General features: G+C 48.5%; 1 protein-coding gene across 3 annotated transcripts in view; it reads left to right on the top strand.

The window, feature by feature from the left end:
* Positions 1-15,265: 15,265 nt before the first annotated feature.
* Positions 15,266-24,363, top strand: part of SCN8A (sodium voltage-gated channel alpha subunit 8) — a gene marked incomplete at both ends in the record, with an annotated part of 87,332 nt that continues 78,234 nt past the window's right edge. For all 3 annotated transcript variants that reach the window (XM_080938997.1, XM_080938996.1, XM_080938995.1), the window contains one exon: positions 15,266-15,541. In XM_080938997.1, the coding sequence (XP_080795123.1) occupies positions 15,266-15,541 (276 nt within the window). The remainder of the gene's footprint in view (positions 15,542-24,363) is intronic.

Here is a 24,363-nt window from a genome sequence, read left to right as displayed (position 1 = left end):
TCTGGGTATGTGAGGATGCATGCATATGAGCATCTGTATATAAGCATGTGTGTGAGTGTGTGTGCATGTGTGGGGAGGTGAGGGGGATGCAAGTATGCATGTGTATGTCCATGTGTGTGTGGGAGTGCAGTATGTATGTGTGTGTGGGTACATGGATGTGTATAGGCCCAGGGTTAATCTCAGGTGTCTTCCTTAATGGGTCTCACCTTGTGTTTTGAGAGACTCTCTCACTGAGCCCATGTGTCTTGCTGTCCTCACCTCTCCTCCTCTGGGATTAGAAGTGTGCAGTGGTGTTCTGGACGTTTGCACGGGCACTGGGGGTATCAGACTAGGTCTTCTCCCTAGTGCTGGTTTATTAGTGTGGTCTCAGAACTTTTCTCACAGGTACACTCCCTGGATACTGTTCTAACAGTCCAGTTCTGTAGACTGTCTCACAGCACATGTCGGTGTGTGCGTGTGCAAACATGTAGAACGGCTCACTCCTGTTCGTGGCAGGGGTAAGTCAGCTTGCTGGGTCAGTTCAGTTGTTACAGAGTCTCAGTGAAGGTGGCAGCTTCTGTCCAGGTGGGGCCATTCCAGTGTGGTGACAACAGAGGGCACACTCCCAAGTCACGGCTCAGTTTTGATCGTAGAGCAGCGGCTCTCAGCCTTCCTGACGTTGGCTCCTTTAATGCAGCTCCTCTTGCTGTGGCCACCTCCACACACAAAGCTGTCTTTGTTCCTACTTCATAGTTAATTTGTAACTTGCTACTGTTATGAACCGTCATGTAATATCTGTGCTTTCCAGTGGCCGCCCCTGTGACAGCGTGAAGGACCCAGAGGGGTGGTGACCCACGGGTTGAGAACCGCTGTGAACTCTAGGCTGTGGTCATATGGAAAGGCGAAGGACAAAAGTGTGAGCCCTTACTGCCTTCGATGTGGAAGATCTCAGCACTGTTGGATGTATCATTTGAGAGAAGAGAGCCATTTTCCTTCCTCACAAGGCCATTGTCTAACACTTGGTCACCATTTCTTCACTTACACAGTCATCCTTGGCCCACTGGCTTGGGTGGAGTGCCGTGCAAGGCAGGCATGGGCACACTCATGGCTCCTCACGGCTGAGGGTCAGATCTGCACACAGTGCAGGGGTGAGAGAGTGCAGGAGTGAGAGTGTGCAGGGGTGAGAGAGTGTAGGGTTGAAAGAGTGCAGGGGTGAGAGTGTGCAGGGGTGAGAGTGCAGGGGTGAGAGAGTGCAGGGTTGAAAGAGTGCAGGGGTGAGAGTGCAGGGGTGAGAGAGTGTAAGGTTGAAAGAGTGCAGGGGTGAGAGAGTGCAGGGGTGAGAAAGTGCAGGGGTGAGAGTGTGCAGGGGTGAGAGTGTGCAGGGGTGAGAGAGTGCAGGGGTGAGAGTGTGCAGGGGTGAGAGTGTGCAGGGGTGAGAGAGTACAGGGGTGAGAGAGTACAGGGGTGAGAGAGTGCAGGGGTGAGAGAGTGCAGGGGTGGAGGGTGGAGGAGAATCTTTGTGAAGCAGAGGATCCAATCAGAGAATACCGATCAGTAGGCCCTGAGTATTTATTCAGAACTGAGACGTCATTCAACAAGCAGCAAGAGTCTGGGGCTTTAAGCAGAAGGGGACGGCTGCCATCAAGCCTGAGTTTGATCGTCGTTTTCAGTTGATTACTGATGCCCGTGAGGGTCTCAGGCCGTGTCCACTCCGAGGGTTAGTCACTTGTCAAGTGGCCACAGCAACCACAGGATTTCCGGGTTGCGTTTTCCTGTGATCACGGTCGGCCTCTCCCTGGGTTGTGCTTTCCAGTGTCAGCTGCACGCCACTCTCCTGCCTGTCACTGCCAGCTAGTACCAGTGGGGACAGGGACGGAATTCTCTCCCCTTAGAAAAGAGATGGGACCGTGTGACTCTCCCCCACTTCTGTCACAGGCTGCTTGACACGAGGCAAGTCAGTTCACATCTGAAAACCCAGACACCTTTCTGTGAAGTTCGGATCCAGCAGTATTTGCTCCTTTAAACTTGTGAGGAAGAGACGGGGATAGCGGACGAGAAAGCACTTTGTAAATGTTAAGAGCACTGTGCAAACATGAGGTTGCATTAATTTGCAGCCCCAGCAGCTGTTTACAGGGGCTGTCACCCTGTCAGCTCAATTCCAAGGTACTAACGGGACCAAGATCTTATTCAGGAAAGACCTACCCTGGTTTTATTTTCAGATTTTGTCAATGATGATGGTGATACTATGTGGGGGTAGGCACATATGTGGAGGTCAGGGTTGTGCGGATTGAACTCAGGCTTGTGTGGCAAGCGCCTTAACTTGCCGAACCACCTCGACAGCCCTACCCTGCTTTTTAAGTGTGACTGTCACATTGGGCTGCTTGCTGCTGTGATTCGAGCAATGCATAGCCAGGCTCCTGTGCATTTTGCCCCACGCTTTCCACAGCTCCTGGCAAATTCTCTGTCATCTGCTCCTCTGAGGAGGTGGAAGCTCCCCCGGACCCTGGTTTAGGCCTCCTCGTTTTCAATCTTTCCATGAGTCACCTTGCGTACCACAGCAACTACTTGGGTGCCAGTGTCCCCTGTCCAACCTTAGAAGCATGGCATGGCTTCAGAACCTGGGCAGAGGAAGCCTTCAGTCCCTACCCATGGACCTGCTCTTCTGACTGAAATCCAAAGGTTCAAGTTTTGCTTCAGCTTAAAAAGAGTTAAGTGGCGAAGAGAGCAGCGCTCAGCCTGCTGTGTAGCATGCCGGAGTACGAAGCACAGGTATGCCACCAATGTCAGTTCGACCATGTCATGCGCATGCGCACAGGTGTCCGTGCCACGCGCATGCGCACGGTGTTTAGAGGCCGAAGTCTCTCATTGCTTTCTTCTTCAGGTTTTTTTCCCACCTTTTAAAAATTTAGTTTATAAAAAACATTATCTAGTGTGTGTGTGTGTGTGTGTGTGTGTGTGTGTGTGTGTGTGTGTGTGTGTGTGTGTTTGTATGATTCAACATGTATGTGAAGGTCAGAGACAGCTTGGAAAGAGTCCATTCTAGCCTTTCATTGTGTGAGTCCCTGTTATGAACTGAGGTCATTAGGCCTGGTGACAAGTGCCTTTGCTCACTGAGGCACGTATCTGGCCCCACCTTATTTTGTGAGACAGTTTCTCTCACTGAAACTGTGCTCACCTGTTGGTTAGACTGGTCGGTGAATGAGTTCCAGTGGTTGCCTGTTTCTGCCTTCGCAGACCTGAACCATTGGCATGGACACTGCACCCAGATTTCATGAGGGTGCTGGAACCAAACGGAGGTCCTTACACTTGTGTAGCAAGGGTTCTCCTGACTGACACATATTCCCAGCCCCATAAATAGGATGATGAATTCCTACCAAGAATCTTAACATTTTTTTTTAGGTCAAAACATCCAAGTACTAAATGTACTTACATTGGCTGCTTAAGTGCTTTCTAAGTGTCTCCTGACAGTTACAGGTCATGGGGGTGCATTTAGATCTGTATTAGGATTCTTTCAAAGAATTCCATAGACAGACGCTCAAGGCTTCTTCAGGAAGACGTGCATTTTTAGTTACCCTGGAGTACCAGCTGTTGGGAATAAGGGGCAACTTGATGAGCTTTGGGGAGATGGTGTGAGGCTGAGGAAGAAGTTAGTAGGGCCTCACCTGGTGGGAAGGAAGCCAGTGCGTGTAATGCTCCTGGTGAAGATGGCCCTCTAGCCTGGTAAGAGAACCGGGCTTTTATAAAGAGGCTTAAGATTACATTAAAAAAAAAAAAAACGTTTAAAATGATTAAAATTAGGTTCTGAAAAAAATTGTTTCAGTTCTAGAACTGTTAAATATCTCCAAAAATGAAATCTGTAAGACAGAAAGAAAATTGGCGTGCTCACGTCTAGTTGTCACTGGAAGGAGGAGGAGCCCAGGGAGCGGGGACGGTGTAAGCGGTCCATCTGGCCGCATTTCTGCATTTCTTTCTCCTACGCGAGGAGCCACCCACCTTCCTCCCATGCTGGCCGCTCCTCTGGCTGATTCCATGAGCTCACTGCTGATGCACAGAGCTGGCTCACAGACCGGAATACAGCTTGAGTTCTGCAGCGACCATTTCTCTCCCTTTGGTTCTTTAGAACCTCATCTGAGCTTCGGAACCACGTGGTTGACTGCCCGTCTGGCATCCCCGTTAGGATGAGCCAAAGTCCCTCAGACTAGGCCTGTTCAAAGTAAAGCTGTTTTTATCTCCAGCACTGCGCGCCATGTCATGTTCCTGTGTCACCGAGTTTGTCACTCGGTGTGTCACTGCCTCCTACCCATTTGCACATGACCGAAAATGGGGCGTTTTTCCTGGTTTCCTGCCTTCTTACCCTCAGTCACCTGGCCCGTTCAACATGTCATCTGACTGGTTCCACCTGGTCCAGGCTGTCACTGTCTCTACTGACTCACCACACAAGCTTCTGCCTGGCTCACCTCTGACCTGTTCCCGCTCTTCTTCTGTAGTCTTCGTATTATTACTGGGGACTCAGATGCTGTCTAAACAAAGCTCCTTAAACTGTGGGTCACACCCTCACTTGTGACTGAATGAGGAGGCTATGAAAAAATCTTTGTCCTTCGCCCACAGATAAGTATGGTCCTCACCCCTCATCAAAGAAACTTTTCTTTTTTTTATTTTTTATTTTTATTTTTTTATTGCGACAGATGGAGGACCATTACAGAAAACCACACCAGTCAAAAGGCAGGGCTGTGAGTCCTGCCTGAGAAACATACAACACAGCTTCTGCACCGAGGGCTCAGGGATTATTGTGGTGATCAATTTCGGTGACTGCTCAGTAGAGCAGGCGGGAAGATTATAAGATCCAGTGAATCAGGGAGTTTACTGTGAGGTTTTGTTTCCTAGTAGTGTCAGGAGCTACACACATAAAGTCTCACCAACATGGCTGCCTGAACAAGGACAGCATCAGTAGGCATGCGGAAGTGGAGGGGAGCGACCATGAGGCTTCACCCCTACAGGACCTCGGGCAGCTAAGGAATGAGGAGAGCAGGGGAAATGGTCTTCCGTGGGAAGAACACACCTATTCTATCTGATACCAAACATACACACAAGTAACCATATACAGACTGAGCAGGTTACAGTTAGCAGTGTGTGTGTGTGTGTGTGTGTGTGTGTGTGTGTTTGCATATGTGCATATAATACCAGCTAATGAAAAACGAGGCCGTGATTCCAAAAGAGAGCAAGAAGGGGTTTGGAGGGAAGAAAGGGAAGGGAAAATGAGGCAATTGTATTACAATAATATGTTTTAAATGTAGTCAACAGTGAAACGTTTCTGAACACAAAAATCAAAATCTAGTTCAGAACAAACACCAGAGTTCAAGCTGTCACTTGGTGTGACGTCACTGTAGCCTGGGTTCTGAATTTAACACATGCACTGCGTGTGCTACTCTGTGGTGTCAGAGGAGGGCGCCCACAGGGCAGCACAGGATTGGGGGGCTGCAGTGCAGCACCAGAGTGTGTGTGGGGTGTGCCTGCAGTGCAGTTCTGGCAGGGAGAGGGCCCCGCCTGCAGTGCGGCACCTGCAGTGTAGCACCAGTGTGTGTGGGGGGGGGCGCTGCCGTGCCCAAGCTCAGATTTAAGCGTCCTGTCCGAAGCTGCAGTTATTATTCTGTTTGTAGGTCACAGAAAATTGTTTTAACAGTTTCCCATATTGTTCCTCAGCTTGTAGCAAAACAGTGCACCCTTAGGTTGTGCTGTGTTGAGCAAGCACCCTTATTGGTTTTTGTTGACTTTCATTGCCAGTAAACAGTAAGTTATATGCACATCAAAGAGTTGCTTCTTTACAATCTAATAGCGAAAGCTTCACTGATGTGCCTATTTTGTACCTACATCTGGGGTCCTGTAAAAGTTTCTTGAGAGGAAAACGAGGATTTCTTGAGTAGACAAGTTTGAGAAGCTCTGAAGTCGGCCATTGCTGCCCTCTTAAAGCCTCTGGTCGACTTCTCACTTTCAGGATAAAATGAGATGGCCTCTCACGCCAGCCGAGCTTTGCCTTCCTGCTGTGGCAGGGGCTTCCGTAGCTAGGTTTCTATGTCTACTCAGTGTTGTCTCAGCACCCCTGTGGCTTGACCTCCTGGCTCTATCTCTGCTGAGGGTGCGATTCTGCGCTCTGCAGAGCTCCGCCCACCCACAGAGCTCCGCCCAACCTCCTGCTAACTCACTTGCTAGTGGCTGTCCTTCAGCCTTAGTGGATGTTTCTTTTTCCAGGAAGCCTACCTTAATCCCGCCAAACCAGGCTAAATGTTTTGCTTTTGTGAGTCTGTGAAAGCACGTTCCACTCACTGGAGGGTTTAGCCTACTGTGATTTGCACATTTACCTATCCTTTATCCCAGAAGACTGTCAGGTTGGGCAGTAGTGACGATCTTGTTCACATCAGCGGGTAGTGCTGGCGTGCAAGTAACTCCTAAGACACCTGTAAGTAACTAACTCCTTTAGCACGTGTAAGTGGACTCGTAGACTCTCATAACGCTTACCTCTTCGTTTCCGGTTTCTCTCACATGCTGTCAAGGCCCATTCGTGGCTCGGCGTGCATTAACTTTCCTTTTACCTTTAAGGTTGCGTAGTATATTGTTTTATGTGTACCGTCCATGGTCATTTGGGCTGTTTGGCAACTGTAATAATGCTTCTGCATCTTTTTTAGTTACTGCTTTCAGCTGGTAATATATAGCAATAGATGGAAATAGAGAATTCGGGTCCTGACTTGGGGACCTGCCATGCTCTTCTGTAAAGCTAATGTTTCTCTTTTAAAGAGCTATGCAGTGTTATGATCCAGTCAGGCTTGTGCCAGGGTTCCAGTTTGTTTGTTTGTTTGTTTTGTGGGTGTGTTGGGGGAACAGCTTTGGAAGGTTGATATACATACACGTGTATGTATGTATAGAGCAGGCACATGTGTGTGCCATGGCTTGTGCATGGGTGTCCGATGACAGCTTTCTGGAGTCAGTTACTGCTAGACTGTGGGGTCTACGACCAGAGTCAGGCAGCATGTAAGCGCCTCTACCCCCGAGCTGCCTTGGCAGCCCTTCCGGATTCTTGACAGCCTCCTCAGCCCGTGTTTCTCCAGCTCCCCGTTGCTGGCTGTGTTGCCGTGTTAGCCATCCGACTAGCCAGCCTCTTCAGCTGTGTGCTCTGTGAACACCTTGTTCTGTGGCCTGCCTTCTCCATCTCAAGACACTTTCATATAAAGCACAAGATGGTGAAATTTAGTTAATTTTTTATGTATCTCTGTGTGGCATGCGTTTGTGTGTGTATGCTTGTTCACATATGCGTGTGCATATCTGTGTGCATGTATACATGCATATGTGTGAAGGCAAGACGCTTTCTCGGCTACTCCTTACCTCATTGCTGTAGACTGGGTCTCTTGCTGAGCCCAGAGTTCCCTTTGGCTAGTCACCCAGCTTGCGCCAGAGATGTGGTGTCCTGGTTCCCCTGGCATTGGGATTAAAAGGCAGACGATAATGCCAGCCTGGCATTGGTGTGAGTGTTGGGGACCTGAACCCTGGTCTTCTGGACCTCAAGGGTCACACATAACTCCCTGGACATGTTTTCTTCTGAGTTTCATAGCTTTTTAGTCTTTTATTTTAGCATTGGATCATTTTTGAGTTAGTGTTACATGTACTGTAAAGCCAGCTTCCTTCTTTCACGTGTGTGTGTGTGTGTGTGTGTGTGTGTGTGTATGTGTCATACACCATGTGTTCTACACTGTGTATTGATAGGGGCTATCCTTGCTCAGTTGACTGGTCTTGGCATCCTTGTTGAAAAATCCCTTGACTACGTATGGGGGGATTTACATCAGACTCCGCCCATTGGTCTGTATGGTTATCTCTAGGCCAATGCCAAAAATTTGATGACTCCACATTTGTAATTAATTTTAATATCGAGTGTATGAGTCATGAACATGAGTTGTGTTTTTCTTTCAAGTCTGAGACAAGTTTGGTTTTATTCCTGTTTGGCAGTGCCTGGAACTTGGCCAATGGTCCCATGTGTGTGGGGACAGTGCTCTGCTGCACAGCTGCACAGAGGCAGATGTGTGTTTCTCATCATGGAACAAACACCTCTGGTGCAGCTGTTAATTTATTTACTTTGGAAACAGGGCCTTGCTATGTAACGCAGACTAACCTCGAACTTACTCTGTAGCTTATGCTGGTCTTTCTCTTTTTCTTTTCCCCTTAAAAATATTTTTATTAATTCTTTGAGAATTTCATGCATATATACAATGTATTTTGATCACATCCATCCCCTCTCCTCCCCCTAACTCCTCCCACATTGCCCCCATCTCCCAACCTCTCCGCCTCTGTGTTTAGGCTGATCTTTAATGCTCTATCCTCTTGCCTCAGCCTTCTGAGATAGCTTTATGGGTGTGCCACACTGCATCTGGCTCACTGGTGATTGTTAACATGGTGCTGTTCCCAGCCTAGTTCTTACATGTCCTTGCCAGGAGTCCCTATAATGGCTGCCCACTATCCTGCAATGGCTGCCCACTATCCTGCAATGGCTGGCTGCCCACTATCCTGCAATGGCTGCCCACTATCCTGCAATGGCTACCCACTATCCTGCAATGGCTGCCCACTATCCTGCAATGGCTGCCCACTATCCTGCAATGGCTGGCTGCCCACTATCCTGCAATGGCTGCCCACTATCCTGCAATGGCTGCCCACTATCCTGCAATGGCTGCCCACTATCCTGCAATGGCTGCCCACTATCCTGCAATGGCTGCCCACTATCCTGCAATGGCTGCCCACTATCCTGCAATGGCTGGCTGCCCACTATCCTGCAATGGCTGCCCACTATCCTGCAATGGCTGGCTACCCACTATCCTGCAATGGCTGCCCACTATCCTGCAATGGCTGCCCACTATCCTGCAATGGCTGCCCACTATCCTGCAATGGCTGCCCACTATCCTGCAATGGCTGGCTACCCACTATCCTGCAATGGCTGCCCACTATCCTGCAATGGCTGCCCACTATCCTGCAATGGCTGCTCACTAGCCACCTACCTTCCATTCTATTCTCATACTAACTTCTCTTCATCCATTTTTCTTGTCTTCCACACCTCCTACACAGGTCTTTCTTTATTTGCCTGTTAGATTTCAGAGACCACTAAGATCTTAATCCTCTTGGATGACCAAGAGAAGGGAACCCTAGCCATCTATTACCCCAACCTTTTTGAGTCTAGTTGTCTTTCCTGAAACTCTCAGGAAAACTCTGAGGGCCAAGAGATACTATCACTGTTGCTTCGTTATCTAGGGCAGGGTGGGAACAGGGCAGGAGTAAGCAGCTGAGACAGCAGTACTGTGAGCAGGGACATTGACTCAATGTGGCTCTGTCCTGAAACATGTCTAAACACAGTGAAGTCTGAGGATAACTTTGACCCTCCCCAGGCTCTTTTCTTTTTTTTTGGTAGAGGATCAAAACCTGAGCCTCAGCAGGCCAGGCAAGTTGTCTGAACTATACCTCTGACTTGATGATAATAGTTGGTTGACACTTGTTTGTTACATTGTTACACATGACAATGACAGTCTGTGAACATGTTTGTTACATTGTTACACATGACAATGACAGTCTGCGAACATGTTTGTTACATTGTTACATGTGACAATGACAGTCTGTGAACATGTTTGTTACATTGTTACACGTGACAATAACAGTCTATGAACACTTGTTTGTTACATCTTTACGTGTAATGTACATGATGGTAAATGCACAGAGTAGAGAGATACACAATTTCCTGTAGAGGGAAAAACCCTAACACAGAGACAATGGTCCACCAGGGCACTGGGAGAACAGCAGTTGGACAGAAAGTGCTGCAGTTAATATGGGTAATTTTATACACTCATGATTTAACATGAGGCTGCAAGGAACAACCATGTATGCTCTAGGTGTGTTCAACATGTAAGTTCTAAGGCTTTGATAAGTTTAAACTTTTGATATAGACCTGCACATATTTTATGGTAGCAAATGATCAGACAAGTTTTTTACACACATCTTTTAATGCATTCACAACACACCTAGCTTTTCACTGATTAAAAAAAAAAATCTGCCTACTTGGTGTATCTGTTCTTTTCAAATTGTCAAAAACTCTGCATATAAGTGGATTTGTACAGTTCAGACTGCCATTGTTCAAAAGTCAAGTGTATGCTAGAAGGGGCTGGCTTCTCTCCCCAAGTGTAGGGTGCTCCCCACCTTCCCTGTATGATAGCCTTCCCTCCCTCCAGGCATTCTGACTCTTCTTCTTAACCCTCCCTGAGTGCAGGCCCTCCCTCCTCTTTCCCTTCCCCCTCCTTCTGTCCCTCCCAATGCTAGCCTCCTGCCTACCCCTTGCTGGCTACCATGCAGTACCTAACTGGCAGTTGCTGTCAGGCCTTCCCTTTGAGATCAGGAAGGTTGCATTGTGTGACCTCTGAGTTCACTCTAAACCCAAGAAGATTTTTGGGTTTTTTTTTTTTTTTTTTTTTTTTTTGCAAAGTTTGCTCTGAAGAGTGAGTGGTTTTTGTGAGGACCAGAACTTCAGGAAGAGAAGAAAAACAGACTTCAGGGTTAGAACTTGTAAACAGAAGCCCATGATGTATTGACGTAACAGTGACTAGACATTTTACCTGGTGATGCTGGGTTCATTGATTATTGACATTGAAAAAATGGATTCTGTCTTCACACCTGTACAATAACCAGTTGCCAGTGGTCTGCAGGTTTAAATAAAAAGGGTAAAACAATAAACTTTTAGAAGAATACACGAGAATACCTCCATGACTAGAGGTGGGGGGAGAATGGCTGTTTCTTTAAAAAAAAAAAAAAGTTGGAAGAAAATATTGATAAATTGGATTTCAATAAAATTAAGAACTATTTATTAAAATATTGCCAAGAACACAATAGAGAGGGAGGTACTTTTTAAAAATGCTGGGCATGGTTGGGCACATCTTTAATCCCAGCGCTTGGGAGGCAGAGGCAGGAGGATCTCTGAGAGTTCTAGTCTACAGAGTGAGTTCCAGGACAGACAGGCCTATACAGAGAAAACCTGTCCCAAAAAACAAAACTGAAAAAAGAGGGAGGTATTTTATATCTGATGAAGAATTTGTTTGGCAAATAAACAGTTCAAAACAGGAAAGTGTAAAAGAGAAAACAGACACACAAACAAACAAAAACAAAGAAACCCGTGGGCAGCCCAGTGAGTGCTGCCTGCGTTTGCAAACCACACAGAGCTGAGAGGCGTGTGAAGAAACGCATCAGACCCTTAGAGAAATACATAGCAAAAATGAAGGCACGCGGTGGGTCCTCAGAGCCCATGTAAACGCCAGGCAGATGCGGTGGCTCTTCAGCAGTCACCTCTCGGAAGGCCTGAGGCTGCTCACCGCAGTCTGGCCACCTAGACGAACTAACCTACCAGTAGGCTCTCAGTTCGTGGAAAGACCTTTCCTGTGTCATCCTTAGACTTCACACACGTGCTACACGCAGAGCCACGAAGGGAAACACGGAGTTGGTTTCAGAACCATGAGTACCGGGTGATGGCAAAGGGGGTGGAGAAACGGTTACCTTTGCTAGTGGGATGTGACGGCTCGGCCACTGGGGAGAGCTTAACACTTCTACAAAAATATGCGGCACTATTCCCACTGGGGGCTGGAGAGATGGCTCAGTAACTCCAGCTCCAGGGGACCTGACATGCTCACACAGACATACATGCAGGCAAAATGCAAATGCACCATCAGACCCTGAAGTTCCTGTTCTACGTGTGTTCTCCACCGAGTTGGTGCTAATATGAGTGATGTGTTCTGGGTGTTGGCAAGGGTGTAGGGCAGCTGGAGCCCTCTTCGCTGTGGCACTAAAGTTTAAACATGGTCTCCAATTCAGCACTCCTCCCTTAGCCAAATGCTACAAAGAATCGAGTCACCAAAAGGCAGGAGTGAGGAGCTGCTTAGCTTCTTCTCACAGTAGCTTAAAGCAACCAAAGTCTGTTAAAGTAAGGTGAGTGAACCGTACCTCAGTCATATATGGAAAACTGCCCAGCAGTTAAAATGGTGTAAGGCGAACCCCGTCTGTTGAATGTATATCTGTACTTGTCTGAAATTTAGGCAGCAGCAAAACTAACCCGTGGAGGTGATTATATATGAGGGAGCTCAAGAGAGCAGACTGGGGCCGTTCCACAGGTGTGCACGTGTGCAAAGGCCACACCGGGCGCTGCAGATTCATACAGCTTACTGAGTTGTGTTTGCTTTTGAAAAGAAACGTTAACAAACTAGGAAGCGAACTGTAGTCACCAGAGCAGATGTCAGCAAGGCAGGAGGAAGGATTGTGTGAGGAACAGAAAATGGATGGAGGCCTGTGCAGCAGTGAGAGGGCATGATACTGAGTCTGTGTGTAAGCGCTGGCTGGGCTGGCGGGAGTGAAGTGGTTCTGAAAGAAGATCTTCAGAGAAGAGCTGTGGAAATGCACCTGGGTAGACTGAGGCTCACTGCTTTGGTGGGACTCCAGTGCGGGATGCTGCTCAGGAAGGAGGCCTGAGGTGGCTAGGGACCGGAGGTGGTGCCTGGGGTCTCATGCTGCGTGACAGAGCTGGAGGAGAAATCCTAGAAGTAGAAATTGTTAAATGTGCCCTAACGAGGAGTCTGTGCCTGAAGCCTCCTGATAGAAGTGTGGGACTGTTCTGGGCACGGTGGGGTGACAGAAGTCTGGAGTCACTTGTATACAGATGGGTTGACACGGATGAGCGCTCTAAGGGCAGGAGGGTAACAGATTCTGGGAGACAGCCATAGAAGAGTCTGTGGAAGGGAGGTCACAGCAACTGTGACCAGCATGACTTAGTGTCACCAAGGCCTGGGGTAGGTAAAGCAAGTGGGGAATTCAGATGTGTAGGGTGAAGGTCCAGGAAGAAAAGGGGAAGGTTGAAAATATTTGGGGAGGGGAAGGGGGCTGGCCCTGGAGAAGGTGGGAAGGCAAACAAGGTAGCTCCCAGCCCGGACAGCCGAAGCTGTCCGCAGTCGGAGCACAGGAAGAGATGACCTCGGATCGTGGTGGGTGTGGAAGGCAGAGTTCCCGGTCTCTGCTCTTGTGGGTTCCAGGTGTAATAATCCTGTCTAGCTGTTGAGTGTCTACAGGTGCTTGGAGTCCTGACTGTCATTCTCTGCCACAGCGATTCTCCAGGCTCTGGAGATGAAGCTAGAGCAAGTGAGGTACTTGGAACACAGCTGAGAACGGAGCCTCCAGCTGAGGCCGAGGGCAGGCACACTGAGGCCAGAGCCCACAGTGGGTGCAGTTGGAAGAGGTTTTCCTGGCTTTTCAGGATATGGGAGGAATGAACGGAAAGGAAGGCTAGGCTGGGGAATTCTATGAAAGAAGTCTCAGATCATGAAACCCTATCATTTCTGTATGAGCTGCTTAATGAGCCAGACTGTCTGCTGGAAACTAGTGGAGGGGGCGGGGGAGGGCAGGGAGGGTAGGATGGCTAACTATACATAAATAAGTAAAATTAAGAATTTTAGTAAAGAAATAGGAGTTGGGATAGGAGCGTCTGGCTGAGGTCATATCCTTTTGCATTTTATTCCTTTGTATTTAGAGGATCACGTGGTATCAGAGGTCAGCAGGGAGCTGGTGGAAACTGGTTTTCTCCCTCTGCCATGTGGGTCTAGAGCTCTGGTCTTGAGGCTTGGCAGCAGGCACCCTTACCTACTGAGCCTTCTCAGCCTTTGGTTGTGGCCCTGTGACTTGGGCAGTATCTTAGGGTCCCGCATTTCCCCATCTGCATTGGTAATGGGGCCTATAGTGTCTGTGTTTGGAAAGTCCTATGCTTCTGACCTAGAACGGCCTCTCCACCCCCTCCCCCGCCTGGACCTGTGAGTTTGGTGCAGTGTCGGGGAGGTACCCAGCGTATGTTGGGGGTTGGGGGGAGACAGTGTATGGTTCTTGTCCGGGAAGCTCCATGCTGTAAGTCTGTAAGTCTGTCTGGCTAAAGACTCGCAGCTCTAAGCTGTGGTACCGCAGTCGCCGGGAAAGCAGTCTGAGCTGGCGGATCTGTGAAGGAGCCCTGAGGGACAGCACTCTTACAGCAGTGAGCATTTAGTCCCTCTCTTGAGCAGGCTCACATTACATAGATATGGACCCTGAGGACTAAGTAGGAGCAGAAACAGCAATCCCTAGTCTTCCAAAACCATTTCTTGGATGTGTGTGCACATGACGCTAAAGTCAATGAACACTCTTTTTATTACCATTTTCTAATTGGATATTCTCTGTATTTACATTTCAAATGTTGTTTCCCCTCCCCTTTGCTTCCATGAAGATGCTCCCACTCCCAAATAAATACTCTTAAAGGATGCGTGAAGCGTGAGAGACAGAACATTGAGAAGTGTATTTCCTGGGCACAGGCTGGAAGCAGGAAACGCCACTCTGAGCAGCAGGTGAAACTGTCCTTGGTCTGTGTCCATTCAGAGGAGAGAGCAGGATGAATGTTCTGCCCCATCTTGGACGGAAGTAACCCAGGGTTCTGTCTGCAGGAGTGAAAGGGCTTTTCCCCCGTGGGCTAAGCGTTCCCTGACGGAGTGGTGTCTGTGCTGCTGCTCATTCTAGAGGGCAGGGTCTCTGGTCCATCTTCCTTCTGAGTCTCTCTAGGGAGCAGACTGTGGGAGTGATGGCAGCTCTTTCCGCTGAAAGGTATCTTCTGTGTTTGACCCTGGTGGGTCCTTAAAGATACCACTGGAATCCTTCAGTGGACGGATGAGCCCCAATGGGAGCCGTCAGCAAAAGTTTTAAAGAGTTAGTTTTGTTTTCCTGAAGTCAAGCTCTTGAGAGGAAGGACGATTTGCCCTTTCCCTGCCCTTAAAGGAAAACTATTTCTTTTGGAACATAGATCCAGAGGGAGGAGGGAGAACGTGCGAAGGCAGGCCCTAGGGAGGCTAACTGCCTTGTTAGCCGAGAACCGAGTGCCTAAGGGATATGGAACACGTCTCTTGCCTGTGTGTGATTCGGAATGGTGGGTTGGATTTAGATAAATGCAATACACGCCCGAAGTTAGGGAGACCCGAGTCTTCCCCTTTCCCCCGCTGTCCGCTCCCCTGAGGACCATCCCAAAGGTCACCCAAGCCACTGTTGACACAGATTCTCTAAGACGGAGAGGGAGCGCGGCTGTGAATGGAGGTTGGGAACCAGCTGGCTTGATCCTGGTCTCCTTTCGAACAGTGATTGATTAATGCTGTCTGTGTTGCTGTTCCTCCAGAGCCGACCTGTCCCGGACACAGCATAGGGAACGAAGCTGCTGCAGGATGAGAAGATGGCAGCGCGGCTGCTCGCACCACCAGGCCCTGATAGTTTCAAGCCCTTCACCCCTGAGTCGCTGGCAAACATCGAGAGGCGTATCGCTGAGAGCAAGCTCAAGAAACCACCCAAGGCGGATGGCAGCCACCGGGAGGATGACGAAGACAGCAAGCCCAAGCCCAACAGTGACCTGGAGGCGGGGAAGAGTTTGCCTTTCATCTACGGGGACATCCCGCAAGGCCTGGTCGCCGTTCCCCTGGAGGACTTTGACCCGTACTATTTGACGCAGAAAGTGAGTTGGACGAGGCCCAGCTGCGGAGGCCTCTTCCCTTCAGGCTGGGGAGAGGGGAGAAGGAGCTGTGTCGGGGAAGACATATGGAGCCCTTACTTCCACCTGGGATCTTCCTCCCCCATTTTGTTGCTGCTGAGGGTCATTTTCGGGCCTCCCTGCAGGCCAGCACTGTTAGCTAGACTTCTAGTCTTGGTTCCAGGCAAGATTTAAAAACAAAACAGCACCTGGGGTAGGGAGTGAGGATGTAGTTCAGTGGCAGAGAGCACTTTCTAGCGCATGAAGCCCCTGGGAATTTGAGGGGAAGACAGGAAGGAGAGGGAGGGAGGAAGTGTGGGCTTACAAAAAACACCTCTATTTATTAGCATTCGGAAAGATACTGCAGCGTTGTAGAATCTTCCTGACCCACACAATTAAGGCCCCTCTTTATATACAAAGGTGACATTGTTAGCACAGCATAGGCTGAAGATGTAGTGGACACCACGGTGTGCTGTCTCTGTACCACTCTGAGGTGACACTGGAGCGTGGCCCTGGGGGACAGACACAGTGGTGCACACTGGGCCGAGGGAAACTTTGTCAAACTCTTATCAAACCATAGTTTGGATGGATCTTTATAGCAAAGCCCATCCTGTCCCCACACCAACAGGGAACACAGGTAAAAGGCCAGGCTTCATTTGGCTGAGGATTTAAACTTCCTGAACAGTGTCTGGCCAAACCTTAGATTATTGTACAGAGCAAGACAAGAGGAGAAGCCAAGCCTCCTGGTGTGATTCTCTGGCCAAGTGATTAGCTGCTGGATCCAGAAGGCTGTTGTTACCTTGTAGGAGACTCACCTCATCCCACACATGTCATTTAAGTAACTGTGTCGTCAGGATTTCCAGATTATGGGATGGTGGGATGGTTTTATGTAACTGTGGGTTTACAATGGTAAGCTCCATCTACCTACCTATAACCTGTCCATTTATCTGTCCATCCATCTACTTGGGACAGGGTCTTACATAATAGCCCAACATGGCCCTGAACTCACCATGTAACCAGATGAACTCTGTTTTAGTCGGGGTTTCTATTCCTGCACAAACATCATGACCAAGAAGCAAGTTGGGGAGGGAGAGGTTTATTCCGCTTACACTTCCACATTGCTGTTCATCACCAAAGGAAGTCAGGACTGGAACTCAAGCAGGTCAGGAAGCAGGAGCTGATGCAGAGGCCATAGAGGGATGTCACTTAGTGACTTGCTTCCCCTGGCTTGCTCAGCCTGCTTTATTATAGAACCCAGGTCTACCAGCCCAGGGATGGCACCACCCACAATGGGCTGGGCCAGGGATGGCTCCACCCACAATGGGCTGGGCCAGGGATGGCTCCACCCACAATGGGCTGGGCCCTCCCCCCTTGATCACTAGTTGAGAAAATGCCTCACAGCTGGATCTCATGGAGGCATTTCCTCAACTGAGGCTCCTTTCTCTGTGATAACTCCAGCCTGTGTCAAGTTGACACAAAAGCAGCCAGGACAAACTCCTAATCCTTCTGCCTTTACCTCTTGAGTTCTGGGGCTACAGAGTGGCACCACACACCCTACATGGTGCTGAGGCTTGAAGGCAGGCTCCAAGCATGGCAGGCATGCGCCCCTCCTTCTGAATGAGTTTTCCATCTGGTTAAAAAGAACATGCTTTCTCAACCCACCTCAGGTCCTCACCACATTCCTGTCCCTGGCCCTTCTCCCTAACCAAGGCTGGTGGCGGCTAAGTCAGCATGGTTTCTCCTACAAGGAAGCCCACTGGATGAACCTGTCACAAACAGAAAGCTTGTTGAGGAGGAAGTGTCTTTAGGATGGTGTCCCTCTCTCTGCCTTTCAGGACTTGTCATATTGTAAATAGTTCCTGGGTGAGAAGAGCTCTCTCATCTGGTAAATGGTTGTCATTTTCTCAGCCTCGGTTTCTAACACCACTGAAGAGGGCCTCAGGGGACCTCAGGAGACCCGTATCCGGTTTCCTTTGTCTTTCTTTTATTGGCAACAGAAGACCTGTTGTCTTTTTAAGGTTCTGGCTTCATCCTGGTGTGGGTTGTCTGTTTCAGGCACTAGAGACCCTGAAAGCTGTGTACCACATGGTCCGGACACTGTTCTGAGTGCTTCTGGTTTGTGCATCCTAGGCTCTGAGGGCCTTGTTGAGTTCCCAACTCTTCCGGCCGGTCCCTGCAAACAGCTCTGTGCTGTGGCTCCGCACCTTCGCACCCCTTGCTCTGGGCTCTGGGCGCCATGCTTCCTCCCTTTGGCCTTCGGTTTTGTTTTTGTTTTCAATTATTCGATACAAATCAATACGTTTAAGAAACAGATACATATTTTGACTTATCAAGTTTTAAAACTAGATCATATATTTATATGACCAAAATTTCAGAAGTATTTGGTAAAAGCTCGCCTTTATAGCCACTTTCCATGTCACAGAGGTAACCTAATGGCCACATCCTCCGTGGCAGGAAACAGCAGATCTGTCAGGAACCTGACTTCAGACATCTGTTCTCAGCTTTCTTTCTGTTGTTTTCTTAAACCGACCTAAATTCTGTTGTCTTCCATTTTTGTTCAGTATGGAATCTTTTTTGTTGGTATTGTTGTTTAGGCTTTCAGGGCAGGGTGTAGACCCAGCTGTGTGTCCCCACATGCCGAGCTGCGGAGTCTTGACTTCTATCCCTGTAAATTTTCAGCCGCTTTCTTCCTTCCTCTGTTTACTCCTCCCCCCACTTTAGAGAATAAAATCAATGGCTTTTCTTTGCTGCTGTAGCTTCTGCCTTCACTACAGAAAACCCATCTGCTCCTTGCAGTACCTCGCTGACTTTTAAGTGGCCGTGTACGTCTCTCCAGTGACTTCCCTAAGGAGCCAGAGGAGGGGTTTGTGGGTTGAATCGAGTCCTACGTCCTTTGCCTTTCCTGTTTCTCAGGCCTGAGACTGAACAGCTTCTGAGTCTACAGCTGCTGCATTGTAAGAAAGTTCTAGATGCAAAGGTTCAAATCTCAGGACTGACGTGCCTTTAAGAACCATGCCGAACTCATGATGCTCGGAACAGTCACATGCTTCTCAAAAGTTCAACTCACTCCAGAATCTGGGAATTTGTTTTCCTACAAAGTGAGGTACACTGAGACTCACAGGATGTGCGAGTAAGATGTGGAGGCCTTTGACATCATTTAATCTGGCTGCTTACACTAATTATTTTATGGTATTGGTACTTTGTCAAAAGCCAGATCCAGTTTTGCAAGGTAGCTCAGTGAGTAAGAGGGCTTACTAAATAACTGACTCCCATGGGTGGTTCTCTGATCTCCACTCCTGTGTGCAAGCACACACACACACACATGCATACACACACACACACGCATACACACACATGTGCACACATGCACATACACACCACACACAAACATGCACACACATACACACCACACACAAACATGCACACACATACACACCACACACAAACATGCACACACATACACCACATACAAGCATACACACATGGGCACATACACACAAAAACATACACACATATGCACAAATCCATACCACACATAAGTACACACATGTATGGACACACATGCACACAAATGTATATGGGCTCACATGAGCGCACACACATATACACATGTACATACACCACACACAAGCACATACACATGCACATATACATACCACACACAAGCACACACATGCACAGGCACACATGCACACATGTGCATGCATGTGCACACACATATACAAACATGGGCACACACATCACACTCACATGATACACACACACAAACATACCACACACACACACACACACACACACACACACACACACACACACACACACGCAGCATGTTTCCAGGATATCAACAGGTGTGGAGGCCAGGCTGTTAGGGAAGACTTACATTGTATCCATCAGGTGTGACTGATGTACTAGGGATGAGTTGTTAAGAGCTGGGAAGTCTTGTCTCGGATCCTGTCCCCATCTAGTTCAGGGCAATCTTGGCTGTGTGAGTTAACCATGGAGGGTCTTTGGTTCCTCTAGTCTAGAAAATTTAAGGTGCACTAAGGGCGTCTCCTCACCTGTTTTTGCAGTGTCTGTACAGGGCACAGCTTGACCTCCCGGTTGCGGCAGCGCATGCCTCCCATCCCTCTCCGCTTTGCTTCCTCACAGCCCACCCGGCAAACAGACCGTCGGCTCCTTCGCCTCTTCCGCCTTCACTGGCTAAAGCAGCACCTGCCCTCCAGCAGGTGTTCAGTCGGTATTTGTTGAGCGAATGAGGATCCGGGATAGGACGCACGTGAAAATGCTGTGTGCTTTTCTGAGCTATAGCAATGGGATCTTTTGATGAAGAATTCCCACACCTTCCAAAGTGAACTGAACTCTTTGGGTAGGGAAATCCAGTTACCTTTCTATTTCATTCTCAAAAAAAAAAAAAAAAAAAGGAATGGTTTTGTTTAGCAGCTCAGGAGTAGATCGAGAAATAGGTTTCTTGGTGGTTTGGGGATGTTGGTAGACCCTGGATCACTGTGGAGTGCTGCTGTGTTTTCCACGCTCCTCACAGAACCCTTGAATTAGAAAGGACTTTGTCTGAGGTCCTCAGTAACCTTCTCTATAGAACCCTTTAGTGTTTGTCCATCTGCTGGTGGGACAAACCTTTTGTCACCTCCCCCCCACTACGTATTTTTCCCTTTGTGTTATTAGCCTCCCTCTGCTGAGTGACTCTGAGAAAAAAGACACTGGTGTGGAAATACACGCTCGTGTGGACGGCCGCACACAAAACGTGGTCAACTTAATCAAATACTCTGGAGTAAGGCGCTCAGTCCTCTTGTGGGAAAGACGGAGTAAGGTCTGTTCTTTACATGAGGTAACGGCTCTGACATTCACAGGAATGGATAGTTCAGGAGTTTACACAGTTTGCAGTGGTTTCTGCACACAGGACCCCAGCACGTTTTACCATCACCCGGAGTTGTGATATCTCTGCAAACACTAAGCTATACACCCAGGAGCCAGTGTTCACCTGAATTCTAGGATGGATTTGCCTCGGCCATGATGTCTGCTGGATCCTTCTTCCCTGGGCTCAAAGTTATATATAAAAAAAAAGTTTTTTCTTTCTTTAATAATGATCATTTCGATGGTGGACAATGTGGAGATCATATTGATCATTTTTCTGAAATAGCTTCATTCTAACCCCTTCCTAGCCATGGGCCTGAGGTTGTCACCTCTGCATGAGGCCTCTCTTACTGTTTTTTGTTGCGGTAACAATAAAAAACAACCTTTTATCCCACACTAGTGCTGGCACCATTAGGGCAGGGTGTCTTTATCTCAGTGGCTCCACGCTGCTCCCAAATACTTGTAGATGCTGGCTTCCTTTGACCCAGGCAGTCGCTCCACCCACCCTGGCTGCTTTTAATCTGGGTGGTCCATGACTGCCCAGGTGTGTTGTTTTCACTCACCTTCCCTTGGTGGGTCGTTGCCACACCTGGCACACACATCCCAACTCTGTGGCGGGCTTTGTGCATCCCACCACTACAACCTCTTCTAAACTCAATTAAGTCGACACATCAAAGAACGCACCAAAACACTCTGATCCAACTGGTATAATTTTCCCACCTAGATGAGTCAAATCATCCTGTACAATTCCCTCCCTTATAAAATATTTATAACAACCTTTATCCATATAGAGATGCGCCAAGAGAAACATCCACATCCATGTTGCTCCTCTTTCTCCTGCTTTCTCCTTCTCTCCAGCTTTACCAAAACTTTGTCCCCGCCCCCACTCTCTGCTGTCCAATCACGTATCGCCTTGACATCAACCTACAGTTTCTGAACTCACACAGACCTCGTGAGTAGTTCTTTACTTACAACCTGGCTGACCCAAGCCGTTTCGGTTAACTGTGGTTCTGCTGAGGAGGTGTCTGATTAAGGTCTGAAGGTGCCTCATGCGTTCTGCTGGGGCTGCAAGCTTTGTCCTGTGGAATCAAGTTGGAGTGGTTCCAGAGGACCGCGCTGTCTTTCTGATGTTCAAGAATGGGCTCCGCACCTTTGCCCTGTTCCTTCCTGTCCTCTGGACGGTGGAGCTCTTGGCCACGGCTTATCCCTTCCCATTCTGCACTTTCTTTCCCCCTCTTCCCCGTGTTGCTCACCCCCCGCCCCCCCCCCAACATGAGCAGTGCCTCTTCCCTTTCATGAATCTCTTCTCCCAGCTGGTCCCGTCTTTCTCATGACATCCTCAAAATCTCCCACAGGGTTATGGTACTTCTTAAGGTTTTAAGTCACTGAATGCCTCAGCCATGTTAACTCTTGTGATTACTTACAACTCTTTGCTTCCTTCACGTGAATTCTCTTAACAGTTTAGGCTCCTTTCCATTTCCTTATCTTTCCTCCCTCCCCCCCAAACCACCCTCCCCCTCCCCCCCCAGTCCCCTTCCATGCTGCCGTTCCCCAGCCCTGGGCCACCGTCACCTGTCTCAGCACCAGGCCTCTGCTTTAGTACCTTCTACCTGGTTGTTTCTTTACAACTCGGCACATTCCCAGACACCCCTTGGGTTTCCCAAAGGTGACCAGAGTGTTCAAAATGAGACTGTTTCTCCCTCTGGCCTCTTTTTTTTTTTTTTTTTTTTTTTTTTTTTTTTTTTTTTTTGTCTTTGAAAGCACCACCAATATTCCAGATGGCCAAGTTTCTGTGACATCTGAGGATTAACAGTATTAAAGGCATGTTGGTGTTGGGATGAATCTTTTTTCCTTTTTAATTGTTTATACGAATGAGTATTTTGCCTGCATGTATGTCTGTGCACCATGTGTGTTCCTGATGTCTGCAGAGGCCAGAAGAGAGCTTCAGATCTCCAGACAGTTGTGAGCTGCCATGTGGGAAGCTGGGAACCGAACCCAGGCCCTCCAGAAGAATAGCAAGTCCTGTGAACCACTGGCCATCTCTCTAGCCCCTGATGTGTGTTTTTAAAATGTCGGAAAAGAAAATCCAGCTTTAAAAAAGAACACAAACAAAAAACAACCTTCTTATCCAAATCGGTTACTTGCTCACTGAACTAGTGTGTGTGGGAGCCGCGTTTGCATCCTTGGTCTGGGAACTTGTCAGTCACAGTAGCTCCCTGTCTGCCGTGTGCCACAGAAAGATGTTCTGTGTGGGGTTTCTGCTAACACTTGCATACACTTCCCCCTGTCTTATTAGAAACTTAATGTATTGGCTCTCTTAGCCATTTCTCAAGCCACATCTCTGCCATGGTACCTGAGGCTTTGTAAAGCCAAGAAGACGTTGCAAAAGCTAAAATCAATGACTTTGTAGAGGCAGGTGAGCCAAGGGTCAGAAAGCTGACTGTAGCTGGCAGAGAGTGCTTTCACTGTATGAGAGGGCCAGTCATACATGTAATAAGCATGTATATGACCTGTCAACCTTGTGCCGCATGGGCCTCATATCACATCCTCTGCTTGCTAAGCTGAGAAAATCTTGGTAGATGGAAGCTAGGCCCTGCCTATCTGGATTACTATTGCTCTTTTTAGAGTGTGCCTCAAATTTGCTGTGTTCTAGAACATTTGCAATCCTCTACCTGTAGGAGAAATTGCCACTGAATGGGGTCTGGAAGGGTGGCCCTGGAGGAGGGTTAGACCTGCCCTGGGGAGCAGCATTATGCTGACTCAGCCTTGAAGCAGGCATGGGTGCTGCTGTAGGGTGCCTGCTGTGACCAGGATGTAGGAAGGAAGTGACAGCCTATAGCCACACCTATATGTGTCATTCAGTTTGAGTCCCTCCAGGCCACCGTCTGAGAAGACCTACTTTGCTTTCAGGTACCTGGGCCTCTGCTTTGTTTTGTTTCTGAGTGTTGAAGGGATTAAGTAGATACGATTCCCTCAAAGATAAAGGGGTTAGACCTGAAATGGCAGGAAGAGCCCTGGCTGTGAGCCAGCAGATCTTGTCCCAGAAACCCTCCCAATGCAATGCTGTTCCTGACCTCACTGTGACTATGGCTCAGGCAGATACCCCGGGACTGCTGTCATCAGGTTTGCTTTTGTTTTGAGATGGGGTCTCTCTATGAGCCCTGGCTGGTCTGGAGCTTCTAATACAGACCAAGCTGGCCTTGAACTTATAGGGGCCATGTAGTGGTAAACATCAAAAAGGCGGCAAAGCTGTTCAAGGGCCTCACGCCATGCTACCCCCAGCTACTCTCTGACCCCGGTGGCCTCTCCGACCCCACTGCTGCGTGTCATGGCCGCCCTCTCCTCGCTGTCTTTCTGGCTAGATCTCTGCCTACACTGCCAGTAACCACCCCCTGTGGTCACCATCATAACTCCCATCAGCCAGACAAAAACAAAACTCTAGGAACTTGTGATTTAACAAGCAGATTCATATCTCATCGAGTCCTCACTCCAGAAAATGTCCACACAATAAACTCAGATCTAACTGACATGCTATAATTTGCCCAACTAGACAAGACAGACTGTCCTATGATAACCCATCCCTTATAAGATATTCATAGCTACCTGTGGCCAATTAAAGCCACTCAGAGATTGATCCTCTTCATCCTCCTCCATCTTGACTCTCTCCTCACCTCTCCTGGCTTCTCTCCCCTTTTCTAAACTCTGTCCCCGCCTTACTTTTTACTGTCCAATCACAGGCCTTGTCTTATCTTGTGCCTGCCCTTCCTTAGTTTTAGCCATAGATCCACCTGCCAGTGCTGGGATTAAAGGTTTGCACCACCCAAAGGTTTTATCAAGTTCTAAAGCCTTCTCTCACTGAAGTAATTCTAAGTCTAGGCCTTGGAGTTGGACCATCACCCTGCAGCCCCGAGTCTCCCGACTTTCTGCCGCGATCTTGA

The sequence above is a fragment of the Micromys minutus genome (genome assembly GCF_963924665.1).
Source record: "Micromys minutus genome assembly, chromosome: 27".
NCBI lineage: Eukaryota > Metazoa > Chordata > Mammalia > Rodentia > Muridae > Micromys > Micromys minutus.
This window is presented reverse-complemented; position numbering and strand designations above follow the sequence as displayed.